The sequence below is a fragment of the Pithys albifrons genome, chromosome Z (genome assembly GCF_047495875.1).
Source record: "Pithys albifrons albifrons isolate INPA30051 chromosome Z, PitAlb_v1, whole genome shotgun sequence".
Lineage (NCBI taxonomy): Eukaryota > Metazoa > Chordata > Aves > Passeriformes > Thamnophilidae > Pithys > Pithys albifrons.
Genome location: NC_092497.1, coordinates 34,433,950 through 34,452,260, shown reverse-complemented (window position 1 = coordinate 34,452,260; position 18,311 = coordinate 34,433,950). Strand labels below are relative to the sequence as shown.

At 37.6% G+C, this 18,311-nt stretch overlaps 1 protein-coding gene across 2 annotated transcripts in view; it reads right to left on the bottom strand.

The window, feature by feature from the left end:
• TRPM3 (transient receptor potential cation channel subfamily M member 3) overlaps window positions 1–18,311 on the bottom strand; it is a 303,699-nt gene that overhangs the window by 82,255 nt on the left and 203,133 nt on the right. For both annotated transcript variants that reach the window (XM_071579832.1, XM_071579833.1), the window contains exons 8-9: window positions 16,834–16,957; window positions 48–120 (exon numbers count right to left, since the gene is read on the bottom strand). In XM_071579832.1, the coding sequence (XP_071435933.1) occupies window positions 48–120; window positions 16,834–16,957 (197 nt within the window). The remainder of the gene's footprint in view (window positions 1–47; window positions 121–16,833; window positions 16,958–18,311) is intronic.

The following is an 18,311-nucleotide window of genomic DNA, read 5'->3' as shown; positions in this document are numbered from 1 at the left end:
GAGACACAGACTGGACTGATACACTCACTGTGGAGTGAAACTGTTACCTTTTAGTAGTGCTGTCAGGATAGCTAAATCAATATCCTGATGTCCTTCTGATCCCATGCGAAAAACTGTGATCTGAAATGTTAAAAGACAATACTTTTACTGAAACCAGGGTAATTTTTTGAAAAAGGACTTAAAGCAGAGCAGCATCACTTGAATCTTGAAATGTCTTCATGGCTACTAAATAATCTCACTTTACATACTTTATGAGCAGCTCATTAGATTAATATATCAGTATTAATATATCAGGATTAACATATCAGTATTTTTTGTGACATAAAATTTGCTAAAGGTAGAAACTGTATTAACGATCATATGAAACAAAAGTATTTAGTGATACTTACAGGGTAAAAATATTTTTCTATTAGACTGACATTAGACTTAGTGTTCCAAATAGATTACAAGGAGGATCTAGGTATATTACAAGCTGTGGACCCAACTGATGGCATGTCACATTGAATAAATATTTTCAATTGAAATTAGAAACCTATTCAACGATCGACTGATTTCACAGAGCAGAAAGTTAGATAAACAATCTAAGAATTATGCTTCTAAAACCGTCCAGGAACATCTTTAGCTGTGTATGGTCAATGACCTACCACTAAATTATAGAGTTTGAGGCAGTGAGGTGAGATACATAACTCAGAAAGAACAAATACAGTGCAGCTATTCTCTCTAGCCAGATTCTCTCTTGGTTAAGACTGTACTGAAATATACAGAAGTGTAAATCCCTTTGCTCCTTTTGTTGCTATGGCAATAGCTGTTCTTGGGCTTTTGTTTTTTGTGAAGCAACAGAGACTGCAGCTTTTAACTAGTACCTTACCTCATGAAAACTGAGTCATCATTTTGATCTGAATACATGTTATCTTTTTATGTTATATTTTGATTTTTTCTTTTGTCAGTAGGGGCTACATCATTTTTTTTAATTGATACCTTTAATTAGGAATTGTGTAAACATATTTTACAATCAACAACATATGTTATTTCCAAGTTCATAGATTCCTACTCATACAGCACCAAAGAACTGCAGCAACATCTAGTATAGAGCTGTGCTGGTTTAAAGGTGAACCAGCAGGGGAAATGAACTCACCACGAGAGAGATTATAAGTCAGACCTAAAATTTAATAATAATATTACAATAACAACACTGACACACAAGGGAAATTGCTTTCAACTCACAAAACCCCAGCAGTATAACCCAGTGTCCTGGGGCACAAACCCAAGGGGGTTTGTTTGCCCTTGTGCTGAGACCCCTGTGGTTCCCCCAAGTCCAGAGCAAAAGGAAAAGAAAAACCTGTTGGTGCAGGCGAGGGCTGTGGTCTGGGCAAGAGTGGTGATCTCCTCCTGTCAAGGTCCTGCTGCTGCTCTGGATCCGACGAGAGGTTCCCGAGGTCTTCTTACCCACCCCTTATGTACCCTCAGGGAGCTCTCAGTCCCTCCCCCTGGGCGGGGACTCACACAATGGGTGATTAACTCTGGGAGCCAGGGGGTGTTGAACTGTTGATGGCCCATTGGCAGCTCCGCCCCCCTCAGGCTGGGTGTGAAGTGATAATGGCTCCCTGGGCAGCTGCTGCAAATGGCCCATTGTCCTTGGGGAATGAATAGAGGGGGTAGAATACACAGCTTTGATCACCCCCACACAGGGTTAGCTGGTCCCTCCTGCTGAACTAGGACAAGAGCAAACATCAGTGCACAAAGACCTGCCTACCATCACAGAGATCCATGCAATCTCAAGGCTAAGGAAGCACTTTGGTGATAAGCTTCAATTTGACAGCTGAAATAGTGCTGCAGAGCATATACCAGGAAACCCAGTGTAGCCTTCTTGTAGCAACTATTTCACCTTCACCTTGAATATTGTGTTCAGTTCTGGGCCTCTCAGCTTAGGAAAGATATTGAGGCTCATTTACCAGCTGAAGCAGGAAATTTTCCTCTGTATGCTCTAGAAATCTCTTAGACTGCTTCTTCTCTGTTGAGCTCTCAGCAGACATCAGACAGGTTAAAGCTGCCTACAAGAATAAGGGCTGGTGATTTTGAGACACATGCCAGCTGCTTGTAGAATATTTTATCCCCTTCATCATTCTGGTTGCGTGGTCTATAACAGACTCTCACCAGGATGTCAGCCTTGTTGTCCTTCCCCCTGATTCTGGTCCACAGGCACTCAACTTTATCGTTGATGACCTTGAGTTCTACAGAGTCAAGAATGTCTCTAACATAAAGAGCAACCCTCCACCTCTCCTACCCTTCCTGTCCTTTCTGAAGAGCTTGTAGCCAACCATGGCAGCACTCTAGTCACATGAGTTATCCCACCATATTTCTGTGATGGTGCCTATGTCATAGCTTTCCTGCTGCACAGTGACTTCCAGCTCCACTTGTTTGTTGCTCATACTGCATGCATTAGTGTACTTCAGCTGGGCTGCTGATTTCACTCTTAACTTGGGCTTTCCACCCTTAGGCTTATCTCTGAAGAGCCTGGTTTCAATCCCTTCCCCCTTCAAACCTAGTTTAAAGCCCTTCTGATCACCCCTGCCAATTTATGGACTACAGTCCTTTTGCCCTTCCTAGATAGATGAAGCCCATTTGATTTGAGGAAACTAGGTACCATGGAGTTTGCCCCATGGCCAAAAAAACCCAAATTTTGACTGCGGCACCAATCCTTTAGCCATTGATAAGATAGGCTTTCCTACTCCTCTCCTCATTCATCTCCTCATTCATCCCAGCTAGCACAGGAACTGAGGCACATACCACCTGTGTTCCTGTCACATTAGCTGATCAACCCAGCACCTTAAAATCCTTTTTAATTACCCTGGTAGTCCTTCCATTGATGTCAGCCGCAGTTAGTCCTATTGCATGAGGCTATCAGTGAGAACATAGCGTCAAGCTCAAAAAATCAGGCTGTCTGGAGCCTAGGCTGATAAGCAGATGAAGCTGCATGGACACAGTAGAAAATCTGAATATGAGTTGATCACATTACACTATAAGCATCTGTGACCATTTTACACTATAAATACCTGCAGCCATAATGGCCTTTTGAGTTATCCCTCCATAGAAGTGGCTGAGTGGCAGCTGTCTGTCCTTGACCAGAGATGCCTTTTATGGTTACTCCTTGAGGCTGGAAGATCTGTTACCTGACACCAGACATTGATGGGTTGATTAATGACTTTTTTTGTAAGCTTGCAGGACTTAAAATATGTATAGTAAATTCTAATTTTTGTAGTCAGAGGAGTGGGGAAATACTGACACACCCTAAAGTATTTATGCAGACTTTACACTCAGAAATGTTCAGTATCTCTAGGTCTCAAAAATCCTGTATGTCTTGATGGAAACCTCTTGTTCTGGTGTTATCTTTTCCTCCAGTTAACAGATAATAATTTTATGTTTGCAATATGTTTATCTAATTTCAAAGAGTGGCTAATGTATCTCACAACTTGCTAGTGCCATTTACAGGTACATTGGCTGGGAAACCTCTACAGTGCACTGAGAAACAACACATTGGTGCTGTTAAAACAGGACATTAACTGAAGTCCTATTAGAATGGGCTATAGATGTTACTGCACTAAAAAACTGCTGTGCTAAAAGAAAATATCTGGGTCAGTAAGATCTATTCCCAGTTACCTCTTGCTGAATAAATGTCTGCCACTGAGATGCAAAAATAACAGTAAAGACTTAGAAACTCATTTAATAAATCATTAGTGAGAAAAAGAAGAAGCCATTCTTCTTTCAGTGAAGAGACAATACCTAAGAGCTTTTCACCTAACTACTGTAGACTCTTTGAGCCTATTGTTGAGTTCTAACCTTTGTACAACTTAAGTGAAAAAAACGAAAAAAGGAAAGACAACTTAGCAAGTTATGTGTATGAAATTTAGGACATTTCACTACAAAATAATAAAGCCTGAGGAGTTTGTGTTAAAAAGTCTTATATGCTTAAGACCTGCTTATCCTGACAAAAGAACACATAGAGTAAGAGTCACAGTTTTAGTCAAACTACCACTAGATATTTTTCGGCATTGTTGTGAAAAAGGGAAGATTAATTTAAATAGAAATTTTCTCTATGCTAATTTATTTCACAGTGTAACCATGAAAATGTTTTCCATTTTTCTGAGCATCATGAAATCGTGTTAGAGAATAAAACTACCATTTAACCACCTCAGCAATTTCTTCTGAGCTAAAAATCAGTTTACAGCCAAAGACCAAAAAACCCCAAATCAAGTACTCTTTTTCCTCAAGGAATTTGGGCCAGAATATTACCTTGGTGTAGCTGGCATTTTCAGCTGTTGATATTAAAATTGATTATTTTAAAATAACAGTTTATTCTGTTCCTCTGTCACAACTTTGGGTATTTTAAGATGGTCTTTTTTCAATTTCCTCCTTTCTTTTCTCAGTGTTCACACTATTTATTGGCTTGAAATGACATTTTCAAATAATTGCCTGAGTCATCTCAGTGAAAAACTGTGACATCCAAGAGAAAGCTCTTTTTGAAAAAATATTTTCTCCTCTTTTTTACAAATACAATAGAAGCTGATAGCATCCATTACAAATACAAAACACTGCTGCACTGCACTTGAAGAGTTAGATCTTCAGATAAAGACTATCTGAAACAGAGAACAAAAATACCTCTGACTCATCAATAGAGGTTGTATCAGCAAGCTGCAAAAACAGTGTTAATAGGCATCTGGGCTCTTGCTAAGTATCTTGATTTTTTTTGGTGTGTCCACAGTAGCAAAGTACAGTAGCAGCTATTTTGAAAACCAGGGGCAGCTGAACAAGGGCCACCAAGTTCTGCTGAGCTCCTTTCAGGAGGAGATGGATGGAACCGGCCAGTTAAACTCATGCGTCACCAACTACCTCTTATTTGCCTCCACAAAAACTGTGTGAGTGAAGGGCATAAGATTTGCCCTTATAAACAGGGAGAGACACAAGCCTCTCTCACCTCCACCAAAAATCCCCAGAAATAAACACATAAAAATCTGGAAAGGTCCTTCCTCAACCTCACTGCAGAGTTTACTGAGGGATTTTAATGTGAACGGGAGTAACTTCCAAGAAAATAAAGTATGTCCTCATTGTTCTGAGGAAAATGTGGTAAAAATCACAGAACCCAAAAAAGACGTTCTCTAGAAGTATAATTACAGCACACAGTGATGCTTGCCAGCAATAATTATAGTACAGCAGGGCAGAAGCCTAGTTTTCAGGCAGGGCAGGTAGAAAGCAAGAAAAAACAGAGTTGGAGTAAAGAAGAGCAGCAGGATAGAATTCAAGGTGGGAGGGGGTTGAGGGGAGTGCTGGCGGGAAGCTGGAGGAAGATATTAGCTGACTTTGGCTCTATGAAAAGCACTTTTTTAAAAAGTCATCTTCTTTCTGTTTAAAACCAGTTCCATTCTTGTTTGACAGATTACTTTTTCTTTCCCTTTCCTGTACATAGTTTATGGCTCAACAGGGCCAGTTTAACCTTATATGAGTCATTCATTCTTTTAATTTCCTGCCTTCAGACTGATAGTTCATTGAGCTTCTATAGGAAAAGTCAGGTAACACTGTCTTACATGAGAGCAATGAATATCCAAAGGACTTTCAGAAATTATTCACACAGAGTGACATAGATACTACATTGCCATTTGGGACTTTCCATGTTCTGTATGAATGGAAACTCAGGGTTACCCTAGTCATATAAATTACAGCAGTCTATATGCAGCACATAATGGCAACTGCCAATTCCAAGGACCAATTAAGATAGGCATACCTCAAATAAATGCTGAGGAGTGAAGATGTTGAGATACAGAAGGCAAATGAGGTCACAGGTAAGACAATCCCTGAAATGGTAGGAGCACTGAGATACTTAAGAGGACAAGTTGTCTGTTGTGATAGGTTGTAATGGGTGCTAATAATTCTTGAAATTTGTTCCCCTCCCCTCAGAAACTGGTCCTATTTCTGTCCTTTACAAATCTGGGTGAAGCAGATCTATCGTGCGTGGAGAGGGCAGGACTTGTGCAGAAGACAGGCAGAAGCAGTGCTAGTGCCCAGAATAGCAAGTCACTCAGACCTACAGGAAATTCCTTGACAAAAAATTTGGTTTTTTTATGTATGTATGGCCAAACTTCACGAACGAAGATTTGGGAAGGGCTGTCCCCACGTGGGTGTGCCCTTCCAGCCTGCGCAGTGGATTTTAGGTGAGACTCAACGTGCACAGAACTGGCCCCACCGTTTAAGTCCTGAGGTTCATCTGCCATGGCCGAGCGAGCTTGGACAGTGCCAGTGAAGTCCTCAGGACTAGAACCTACAGCACCCGGCATATAGAATCCTCTCTAAACCAGCATAACTGTGTCATAGTTTTCCATATTCAGAGCTAGCTGGATATATAAACAATTAACTTTTACCAGTATGAGCTGCTATATTGTAAACAGCATGTACAGGTTTGTACGCTACATGAGCAAATTTGATTTTACCTTTAGAATGAGAAACCAGACTAATAGGTAGGAATCATTACATGCAAATTTGCCAGGACATAGGATGGGAACTAGTAGAAAAAACCGTTTTGAAATAGTTTAAAACAGTGTCTGGTGAAATTAATGACAGGGCATAAAACTTTTCCCAACTACCAGCATATTCAGTTCCTCTTTTAATGCCTTCACTAGCCAAAAAGAGAGTTCTTGCCTCCTACCACAGCACCTTTTCTTTTATTTTTTTTTCTAGAATTTATTCTGAAAACTCCACAGAGAAGGAAGAGCTTATTCTGTTTGAGGCCAGCATCAGGCCCCAGGATTGAATAGCTATGCAGCACCAGGCTTTACTTGGTACTTTTAAAATATTCAACATATATTTTTTACAGAACAGTTCACCTCAATCATTTCAGAGTATGAAGTGTGACAGAAATATGCTTAGATTTTTAGTAGGTATTTGTTTGAAGAGGGAGGAAAAGACACCAAATCAGGAGGGAAGAGTGCTGTGCACAACTACACAGAAAGATGTTTTATTGTCTGTCATCAAGGAAACAGATAACGAAAAATAATGCTTTAAACCTGAAATTGACAGTACCTGCTCCCTAGACAATGGACAGCTGAAGATGAAGGAGAAAAACAAGACAGTAGTGATGAGAGCAGTGAAAGCAGCCAAATGTGCTCACTTTACACACTTTAGCATCCTAAGAATGCTGCAAATTATTCATGCCTTTAAAAGACGGAGTTGTTTCTCATCATCATTTTATTATGACATCAGGAAAAACTACATGGTTACTTAAAATTAATTAAAAATTACTTTTTTCTCCTACCTTCAGAAAATTTTTGAGTATCTTTAAATTTCACCTCTGACAAATAAAGAATTTTTTCATATGCATCTCAGTTACGTAAGTCAGAAAAACCCTCATCTCCCTTTTCTACAAAAGTGCAGATGCAATTATGAATGAAGCCTGAACCTCTCCTGGTTTAGAACACTGGTTTGTTCAGCAAAATAGGTCATTGCTCCCAGAGTACATGCTAACATTTATAATTTAGCTAGGTCTACCTAAATATTTCAGAGGAAAATCCCCTTGAAAAGATAAGTGAGAGTTTGATAAACAAAACATTAAAGGAGGTCAGTTATGCAAAGCATCAAAATGGTTCAGATAAGGGAAAGCATTTCCTTCTTTTCTTGGAAGGAATAATCCTGTTTAACACAGGGGAAAAGCTCCTTCATGTGGAGGCATAACAAAGATCAAAGTGAACAGGTGAGTAAATGGATAATATTGCAGAAAAAGGGCATGGCCAAATAAGAGGAAATTCAGGAATAGAAAGATTAAAGAGAATTGTGTTTAGGGAAAACCTAAATAAAGTAGTTTGCTGTTCCAAGGAGTACAAAAGGGAATTCCAAATGAAGAAATATTTGGCAGCAGATATGATGGGAGAAGTTTGAATATTCGTTGCAAAGTTTTTAAATTTTGCATCTGTGTCTGCATTGTACCAGCACTGTAACATTTCAAGTTTTAATTTGATTCAGTAGTTTTTTATAGACTCATTATCTGGTAAAAATCAGGGAACAAGCAAAACAATCAGTGCTTTTAAGAAAGGTAGCAATTCTGCAACTAAGGAGTTGTCATTTCACAAAAGTTACTGTAAATGTTTGGATTCCTCTGTATTTGGGACCTTTTCTTCCAGACTGAGACAGTTGAGATACCTTTATGACTGAACAGAACAGGCTATTGAAATCTCACAGCTTTGTCCCATTTAAAAAACTTCATATTTTATGATGTGCACATGCTCTTTAAGTCTTACAGCACTGTTAACATTTTGCAATGGAATATGTATGTTTTCCAGTGGAATAAATAACCAAAGAAGTTTTGGTAGAAAAAAATTTCTTACATACAAAAGGCTTCATTCTGGTACATTAGGACATTGATGACTCTATTAAGGCAGTGAAATATTGATTTTAAAGTTGTAGATACATGAGTGAATACAAATTGCAGGTCATAAAGTATATAAGCATGGAAATACAAGTCAGATGTTATCCTTTAAATCACTGGACTGTGCACATCAACAGACTGTGGTGATAAGCACAGATGGGATTTCATGCAGACTTTGTGTTGAACCTTGTTAAGAGCAGCCAAAAAGAGAGAAATGGGTTTAAGTGTTGAAATTGATATTTTCATTCAAATATTAGAAAGGAAATGTAATGTAGTTCATTTACTGCAACTTTTCTACTACAGAGAGTGTTCTTGGAGATATTGGCAAGATACTGACATTATAGATATTTTTCTGAAGCATAAATTTACTTAAATAGGTAGAAAGGGACCCAAGTAGTGCAATGGATAAGGTGATGAAGCTTTACCACCTGGAAGACTGACATCTGACCCAAGAAATAGTAGTTAAGACCAATTGAAATCTAGTACATGGGAGTTTATTAATCCCACTGTCTCCAAAGCAGCTATTATGCAGAAGCATTGATCCACTGTTGTTATAAGAACCATAAGGAGCTTACACCACATACTGGGGCAATGCCTGAATAAGTTGCTTTTAAAGGAGATGTTAGATGACATGTAACCCCATCAAATGAGTATTTCTCCCAGAAAGTGCTCTTCTGACAGATAAACAGGCACTCAAGACTGGAAGAGTTCTATCTATATGTGTGCTTGAGCTCCTGTGTAAGAAGCATGCATGCAGCATTTCTGCTTTATTTTTCATTTCATGTCTTACTTCTCTCTGGTCTTTGTGCTGGCAGCTCACTCCGGGAAACAAAGGACAGTCAGCAAATCACAATCTTTGATTTATTCTTAGCTAAATAGGCACATAACCTTGGAACTGCTCTACTGCTAAACTAATAGACCTTGATAGGACAATTTATATAAAAAACATCAAAGAAGACTACTGTCATTGTGGGCTTTCTGTGAGATAATTTCACCTGTAGCCCATTCTGCTTACAGATATTAAGCAATATAAAACTTAACTGTTTTCAAAGCAAAATGCAATAAAAAAGCCACAAGCTATGAAAAAAGTTCATCATGGAGATGCTAGACTTAATATTCTGTTACTTGAAGAAAATAAGAATTACATTTGGTCAATCCCCCTGCTGTATATACTGAAAAATTGCATGTTGCAAGTCACCACCTTAAAAAATCTTGTCTGCAGGACTTATACACACATATATGTCTTCTAATCTGGACTGAAAATGCTGATCTTAGAAGGAAGTATTGTAAGTTGGTTGGATGGCAACAATATTAAAGTTGGGGAATCTTGCTCCAAGTTAAACTTCAATTTTTAGTTTTCCTTTTCAAGAAGTTTTCAAATAGCCCAGATTGCTTTGCTATAGATGATGAAAACATGTCTATTCCATATTTAGGCTGACAATGCCATGATAACACACAGAAACAAAGCAGCAAAAATTGACACAAACCTAGCTGGTTAGCTGGTGAGACTAAGTTGCCAATACTTGGAAAAGGCAGCTCACTTAGTGAGAGATATTCCTATAGAACAGTAAATTTGCAGTTACTGCATTATCTACAGAGAACCTGCATCTCATACAGTAAGCTCCTCATCTATGACTGAGATATTATAGCACTAATGAATGGGTTTCAGTGCACGTGAATCCACAAAAAGAAAGACAAAAAAAATTATGACTTCCCAGACACAGCAGAGCGAGTAGGAAAGGTTTGTGAACATTATTGTGGAGTTTATAAACTACGTTGAACCCTTCCAATTCCCTGATTGCAAACAGACATCTATATTAACTAATGTGGAATTTGCTGTGTCACCCAATACTGTTTTGCCTTCACTTGCCTTACTCAAACAATTGACAGAGCTGTACAACACTTTAGTGTGCATGCCACAGTATTCCCTGTTAATAGTATAAATAGGGTAGTAGATATTTTCACAAGCTTATCTTTTTAGAAGGAAAAAGGCAGTCTAAATTTAATTTCTGTAGCTGTAATTTTAACCATGAAGTATGTAGGAAGATAGAAAAAGATTGGCAGTAAATTGCATTAGTGTCTGCTAGATGACTCCACCATATGCACCAAATAAGACTGAAAATGACTGCTTAATTGCAGTAAGCAATAAAAAGAATATTGGTTTTTGCAGATGTGTGCTGATGATGGCACAGCAAAGGCTCAGTCTTTGCTCCAGTGGTGGGTCTGACATTTTGGTACTTTCTGATAGCAGAAGCCCTACCTCACCTGACAGCACCTGAAAAGCAGATGGTAGTATCAAAAGCTTTTCAAGGATTCAGTGTAATACAACAGCTGTTTTTGTTGGGTTTTTTTATTGTTTTGTTTGGGTGTTTCTGTGTTTTGTTGTTGTTTTGTTTTGTTTTGCTTTTATATATAACTCTTTTGCTTATGGAAGTTGTTCTCTGAATTACTGAAGTAAAAAAGCTTTGGTCCTAGGATTAGATTTGGTCTCTGTGAAGTCAATGTCACTTCTTGGCAGATGAAAACACAAAATATGGTTTTATTTCCCTAGCAAAAGAGAAATCAGGTGAGGATTTGCAAAATTAAAACTACTAATCATTACCTTAACACTTACAGAGCTAGGACCTAAGTACTAGACTAATTCTGTTTATTTGCATGAAATGGATAGGAGATTTAACCTTCCCCCAAAATTAGGAGTGTTGCTACAGTCACTCCTGAAGTGGACTGCTTATCTCAAACCAAGACACACTTCTACTTGGATGCAGAGAACTTCATGCTGGAAATCTCAAGATTGTTTCCATCAGAGCTGTTTCAGCAACCAGCAGACCAGCAGTTACAGGATATTTTCTTGCTCCAAATCTCTAATGCTAAATTATATACTGTTCATAGCAATAATGCTCCTATATGAGCTACAGTTATCTTTTACAATTTGAGAAGTCACCATCCCCTTTTCAACCTCCTCTATAAGAAACAAGATTCCAATAGTACTAAAAAATATTAGCTCAAATAATTTTACGGTTTTTGAAGAAAAAATTATTTTTAAAAGCCCAAATTTAAATAAACTTGTAAAATTTGGGAAGTGCCAAAGAAATCAAGTGACAGTATGTTGAAAAATTATTAAAAGTTCACTGATTTAGCTAATATTTAATTCAGATCATATTGAAGTGTATGCTAGTGAACAGTTGTAGGTGGAGTTTAATTAGGATATAAATTCACTGAGCCTGCTTATCCAGCTGAAGACCACAATGTTTATTGCAGTCAGTAATATGATCAAATCAAACTCTTCCCAGTATGAACTCTTCCAGAAACATGACAGTTTGCTCCAGGCTTTTCAGTCAGACACAACTGAACCCATCAAATATCAGAGATCTTCTTTGTAGTTCAAATAGAAAAATAACTGCTAAATCACTCAACAGCTTCCCAACTTCAGGTATGTAACCATTTCAAAGCCCTTAATAGTATGGCAATGCTGGGATTTGAATATTAGCCTTGCAAGACAGTCTGCTCATGCACTGTGCAATTCAGGACAATTTGGATACACCTCTCTTTGAAAGAAAAGCACAATAAGTAGTAAGCACCCTCATGACACAGGTTGTCTTGCAGGTTGTCAGCTCAGTGCACTCAGCTACTTCAGCATGACACCTGCTCGTTTTAATCTGACAGCACCAGAATGGGAAGTTACATATTAAGTCATCTGAAAAGACCTATTACATTATCTATGTATCTAATCTATATTTATATCTCTATCTCTATCTCTATCATCTGTATATCTAATCTAATCTATCTATCTATCGTGTATCTATATCTGAATCTATATCTCTCTATGTATATGTGTATGTCATCATCATGGCTAGGTGTCATGAACGAAGATTTGAGAAGGGCTCTACCCATGTGGGTGTGTCCTTTGAGTTTGCACAGTGGATTTTTTAGGTGAGGCACAGCATGTGTGGAACCACCCTTTAACTCCTGAGATTCATCTGCCACAGCCGAATGAGCTTGGATGGTGACAGTGAAGTCCTCAGGACTAGAACCTACAGCCCCCAGTATTGCCAGGAGGTCTCCCATGCAAGTACTAACTGGGGCTGACCCTTCTTGGCTTATGAGATCTGATGGGATAGGGTGTCAGGATGGCATTTAACTGCCTGTATAAGTATGTATGTGCATCTATACATGTATATATAGACACACATACACGAATACTCAACAACACAAAGTATAAGTAAAATTTACACTATCCCAAAGCAACCATCATGACTGCCACAGTGACCATACACTGTGGTACAGGAATAACAAAGAAGAGGAGAGACATGTAAAAAACATACACTACTTGAAGACACAAGCTAGAGATACAATTTAAATGTTTCTGTTTTAGAAAGAGACTACTTAAATTGTATCTGTTGCCTTTATGTGGAAATGAGTACCAGGAATTCATGGGTGCACACAAATCTATGCCCACTGACCATACTCTCTTTGTTCTCTCATTCCTTCTTGTAATGCAATGGCAGGTAATTACACTATCATTTTGATAAATGCAGTCACAGAACACTCAAATATTCAAGATTTAGCAGAAAATCGTCATTTTATTTATAAGAGACAAACTTAACAAGCAGCCTGTAAACAGTCTTTACTGCTAATGTTCATGTGCCAATTTTTATTACTAAAGTGCTATGATTGGATGTATCCCGCTTCACAGCCATTTTCTAATAAATTAATATAAAATTAGACCTATTCACTCTCAGGATACTATTTTGGAGTAATTAGTTTTATGACAAATGTCTCTCACTACACCAAGTGTGGTTGTTTTCACGGCCATAGATCTTTTTGTCTTGCCAAAGCAGCCTTTCTCAGTGCTTGAACAATGAAGCTTCATGAATGAACCCATGCAGCTTCCTGGAAAACACATTCTTGCTTCTGAGAAATTCACATTGTGATTTGTGAACAAAGTGCTCCAGCAGCATACCATTCTAAGCTGCAAAATGAAGCACTTCTAAAAGAATAGAGCAGCTTGTATTTGTCAGAAAATTCAGACATCAGAACGACTGTCTTTAAGGGAAAATAATAAGGCCAATTTATTTACTGAGATAGAAATAAATACTTGCTTAAACATCTGAAAACAGACTTCTGAGCTATCACCCAACACAATGGCTTTTTCAGGGGCAACCTGAAGTGAAATCTTCTAGCATGCCATTTGATGAATTTCCTTCCTCTCTGCCACTTCACTCCAGGGCCAAATGGGACTCCAGTGGGAATGTCCCTGCCAAACTGAGACCTTTGGCAGTGCACTCATCTGTCATTTGTATTCTGACACCAGCAAGATAATGAAAATAGAAAGAAATATCAAAACTCACTCTTGAACACTGTCTCATTCTACATACACATATATAAAATTTTTCTAACATTTGGAGTTCCATCTTAATGTAGCCTTGGACTAGTTGATATGAACTGCTAATGGCATAAACAAAAAGTTCTTTTTTTTCCTTTGTTTTCTTAAATTACCACCCCCTCTTTTTTTCTCTTTTTAGTGGCAGGTGACGTATAAAATGGGCTGTTTTAGCTTCTCATGAATTGCATGTAGGAGATAGGAACATGCAAGGAATGTCCGTGGTGCTTTCTGAAAAGAGTGTAGACTGGACTTTACAATCTTACTTCCTGCCTGCTCAGCTTTGGTGAGCCTTCATGCTCCTATTTTAGGAATGTCTTGGCATAAACTATTTTTAAGAATTGTATGTAAATGTTAGAATAGAGAATCTCCATGAATAATATATAATACACTATCTTACACAGACCTGTATAGTAATTTTAAATTGACTTTTATACCAGACGCCTCATTAGGTACCTTGGTCTACACACATTTCTGAGCATAAACTCTGATGCTTGTAGTGTCAATTATGACAAGTATATAATTTTATAAAAATTATTCCTTAAATTGAGAAGTGAAACTTGCTCTGTCTTGCAAATTAACAGACCTAGATCTCTCCTATTCTAGGTTGTCACCTTATCACCCAGCTTGTGCACTCAGATTTTATTCAATAAATAAACTTATCCAAAAAATGGAACATTACACATAATAATAATGACACTACCTGGGAATACAATTGAGAAACCATCCTTTAGGAGTGAAATCCAAAATGTCAGAACTTGGAAAACCTCATGTTTTATGAAAGGAGTAACTTTGGTTACAAATAATCTTTTTCTGTGGCCTCCACATTTATGTCAGATTTATAAAAGGTATGCCAGCCATTTACACATTTTAAGCAGGTTGAGAAGGAACAATTATTTAAAAGAGAGCTTTTAGTTCCTTTCCAGAGATTAACTTGCATTTCATTTTCTCTTCCTCATCTGTGATTCAGCTGTATTGATGTACATTATGACCATACTCCTGTCTGCACCCTGTTTGCAGTCAATTATTTAATAGCACGCTGTAATATGACAAGCCTCTCCTGCACTATCTACTTTGCTCCCTATCAATTCAGCAGCCACAAAATCAGTCAGTCAGGCACGCTGATCAGGAACTTACAGAAAATAGCGATGATCAATTTAGCTTCTGCTGAGCTATCTGAGACAAGCTTTTGCATCTTCCTTATATTTGTTGAGTAGTTGATCAGACTAATAATGAAGTCAGTTCATCAAGCAGTGTTTTGTCTTATGTACAACTAAATCAGGCCAAGCTTGAGGAACTGATATGGCAGCATGAAACATCTGGCTTTGTAGGAACAGTGAAGTGACCACACACTCTTGACAGTATTTCACAGCCCCAGGGTCACCCATTCCCTCTGGTTATGCTGTCTTCAGCATCACGAGTATCATCTTTCTTTTACAAATATACAGGGTTGTGAGTTTTAAAGGACACCATTAACCTAGCAATCATGCTTGAGACAAAAAAATCTTTCTAGCATATCAGTGTTAAAATTAACTAAGTACAACTGAGTTACTAGAGAGAAACAATTGTTCTAACGTATTCTCTTTGCATATTGTTGGGTTAGTGTTATAAATTCAAATTTAGAGCACTTAATTTTGGGCAAACTACCTCCTGGCTAATAGCTCTACATAAGATGAGTAGGTAAAGAATATCAGTGATGACAGATGTTGCATATCTGCAAAGAAACTAGTAACAAATGTACAGCCTTGCTTGATATAAAAATCTTGATATGAATACTGCAGACAAAAACTTCATAAGTAATTTTGCAGTAGCATGGTCTGTTCAAAGCCTGACAACCACGTCTGGATTTATATATCCGGAACAATCCAGAAATGCAGTTTTCCAGTCTTGATAATTCAACGTCTGCCTCTGCTTTCTATCCTTCATTCCATTCTCCATTTCTGCCTTTGTGCCTTTTCTCCTTCTCACCTCACTTCCTCTTTTTTTTTTCTATCTTCTATCCTAAGTACAATTTTTATGTCTGGATGCAGAATACTGGTTCACAAGTAGGTCCTACATGTACTTTTTGTTATTGTTTTTGTTATTGTTTTTATTATTGTTTTTATATTATTACTCTTACTATTATTATAATATATTATTATTATTATTATTATTATTATTATTATTATTATTATTATGATGATGATGATGATGATGATGATGATGATGATGATGATGATGAGGAGGAGGAGGAGGAGGAGGAGGAGGAGGAGGAGGAGGAGGAGGAGTTTACATTAACAGAAATGGACATTAAATAGTTAATACCATTTCCCTAAGGAGTTATTCTTTTTAGGGCTCTGTCTTCAGCCTGGAATACTCAGAAACTTTGGTAACCAAAAAAACAAATCTTAGAAAAAAGCTTCAGTTATAAAGTTACATGCTTGTTCAGTCAGTTTGTGAAAAATAAAAGCTCCTGGAATTAAATCCCAAGCTTTTTACAATATGATTTTGCTTCAAAAATACTTCTGTAAAAGCAGCTTCATGGATCTCCCAGAAACTGTTGAAAGATCTTGTGCTCTTTAAGACAGTACAAATGTGTGTTAAAGAGATAGCCTTGCCACTGCAGAATACATGCTTCAGAGTAAAGCCCTTTTCTTTTCCTGTCACATATCTTCATAAGAAAGTAGCAGCCCTAGTGATACCTGTGCAACTCTCAGAATCTTCAAAATATCATCCCACTGTCAGATAAATAATTATGCCTTCTTCTGTTTTCTTTAGTTGAGTGAGGTAGAATTTTAGTCAAGATATGCCTGAGGATGACTAAAAAATAGTAACATCCACACCCTACTAGCTGGATTCTATCCTGTCAAAGGAAATGTAGAGGAATTTGCAGGGGGAATGGGTTTGTTGCATTAATCACTTTAAATGTGAAAATGCCAAACAAAGAAAACAACAGGTAGCATGATATCATATCCTTTTAAAGTCTGTATCATAGTGATTGGATTTGAGATATCCTTCAACAGGCACCTTAAGACCTTATCAAAACAATGACTTGAGCTCAACATACCAGCTCCTTCTTCTTCATGCACTCCATGAGGATAATGAAGAGGTGCTGTGCCTGGGTTCTGGTGTATGTGAAAGTCTTCTGTATGGTAACTAGCAACTGGTCCCTCAAAGATTCGTTGATAAGTCTGAAATTCAAAATGAAAAAGATAAGTAGAAAACTAGACAGGAGATAACATTGTAACTTCAGGCAAAGTTATTTTTCAGGGGTAAGAGTCAAACAATGAATCACTGAAGGTTGTTCTGGACAGGTTTGAAGGGCAGGAATTGCTAAAACCATAGATAAATTGGAAAACACTGTTCTCGAAAAACATGATGATTTTGCTGAGGTACCTCACCTTCAATGTTTTTACAGCAGTTCCTACATATCGCATGACAGGAGATCATTCAAACTATCAGTTCTATGTGATTTCCTAACAAAAACAAGATACACACTGGCAGTCCGGATTTGAGGGACACATGAACTGAAGACTCCTTTATATCAGTGAGTGAGCACAGTTCAACCTCTAGTTAATTTTATGGAAGTGGGAGCACTTGTGTTGCCAGTGTTTTTGATTTTAGTTTGAAAACCTAAACTGTTCCAAGTCACCCTACTAATGCTATGTGGGACTATATAAAAAAAGAAACTAATTTCTGTTCCTGACTCCACTTGAAGAAAACATTTTTACTTTGTTCATGTTGATCTTCTAGGAGCTCAAGAGAACCCATTTTTACATTCCTCCTCAGCGCTAAGTTCAACATTTGCAAGAAGTGGCTCAATGCCAGAAATAAATAGTAATACATGAAATATTAGTAGCTGATCCTTACCTCTTGATAACAAAAAGCCTATTCCTCAGGACTGTTTTGGCTAAAATATTGCTGTTCTAAATGTCTTACAAAACAGAGGGGTCTAATTTAGAACAGGTATTCTTTGATGTAGGAAAGCTTCTACACCATAGCAGTTTTCTCACTTAAAAATTGTAACTGAGTGTTTCAAATTAGCTAAGTTGGAATATTTGATGAGATAAGTCATGGTTGGTCATCTGGTGAAATGAAAATTAAAGAATTTTCATGTCTCATATTTTATGACAGAAAATAAACAAATATTTAGCCCTGCAGCAACTGCACAGAAATATCAGAAGCAGCACAGTATCCAAAAGTCATTGTTAGCTTATGGCAACTGGTCTGGGAGAACAATGACCAAGCCCCTGTTTTTTTCATACTATTGGTAAAAGTTGCCTGTACTTCTCTGCAGCAAGGAAGCATAAAGAAGACTGCAGGATATTAATTACACAATTGAATTTAAAATATCCTTTAATGATATAGTCTTTATACCTACAGTAACCATGTTAAAAGAGACAACAAATGGGAATGGGAAAGAAGTATAGACATGCTTGGGAGAATACAGACAATCAGGTATATGGAGTGTGTATGTTCTCTACTCTAAATTTCATTTTGTCTGTAAATATTCCTGTTAGTAGTACTTTGACTTCACAAGGAAGG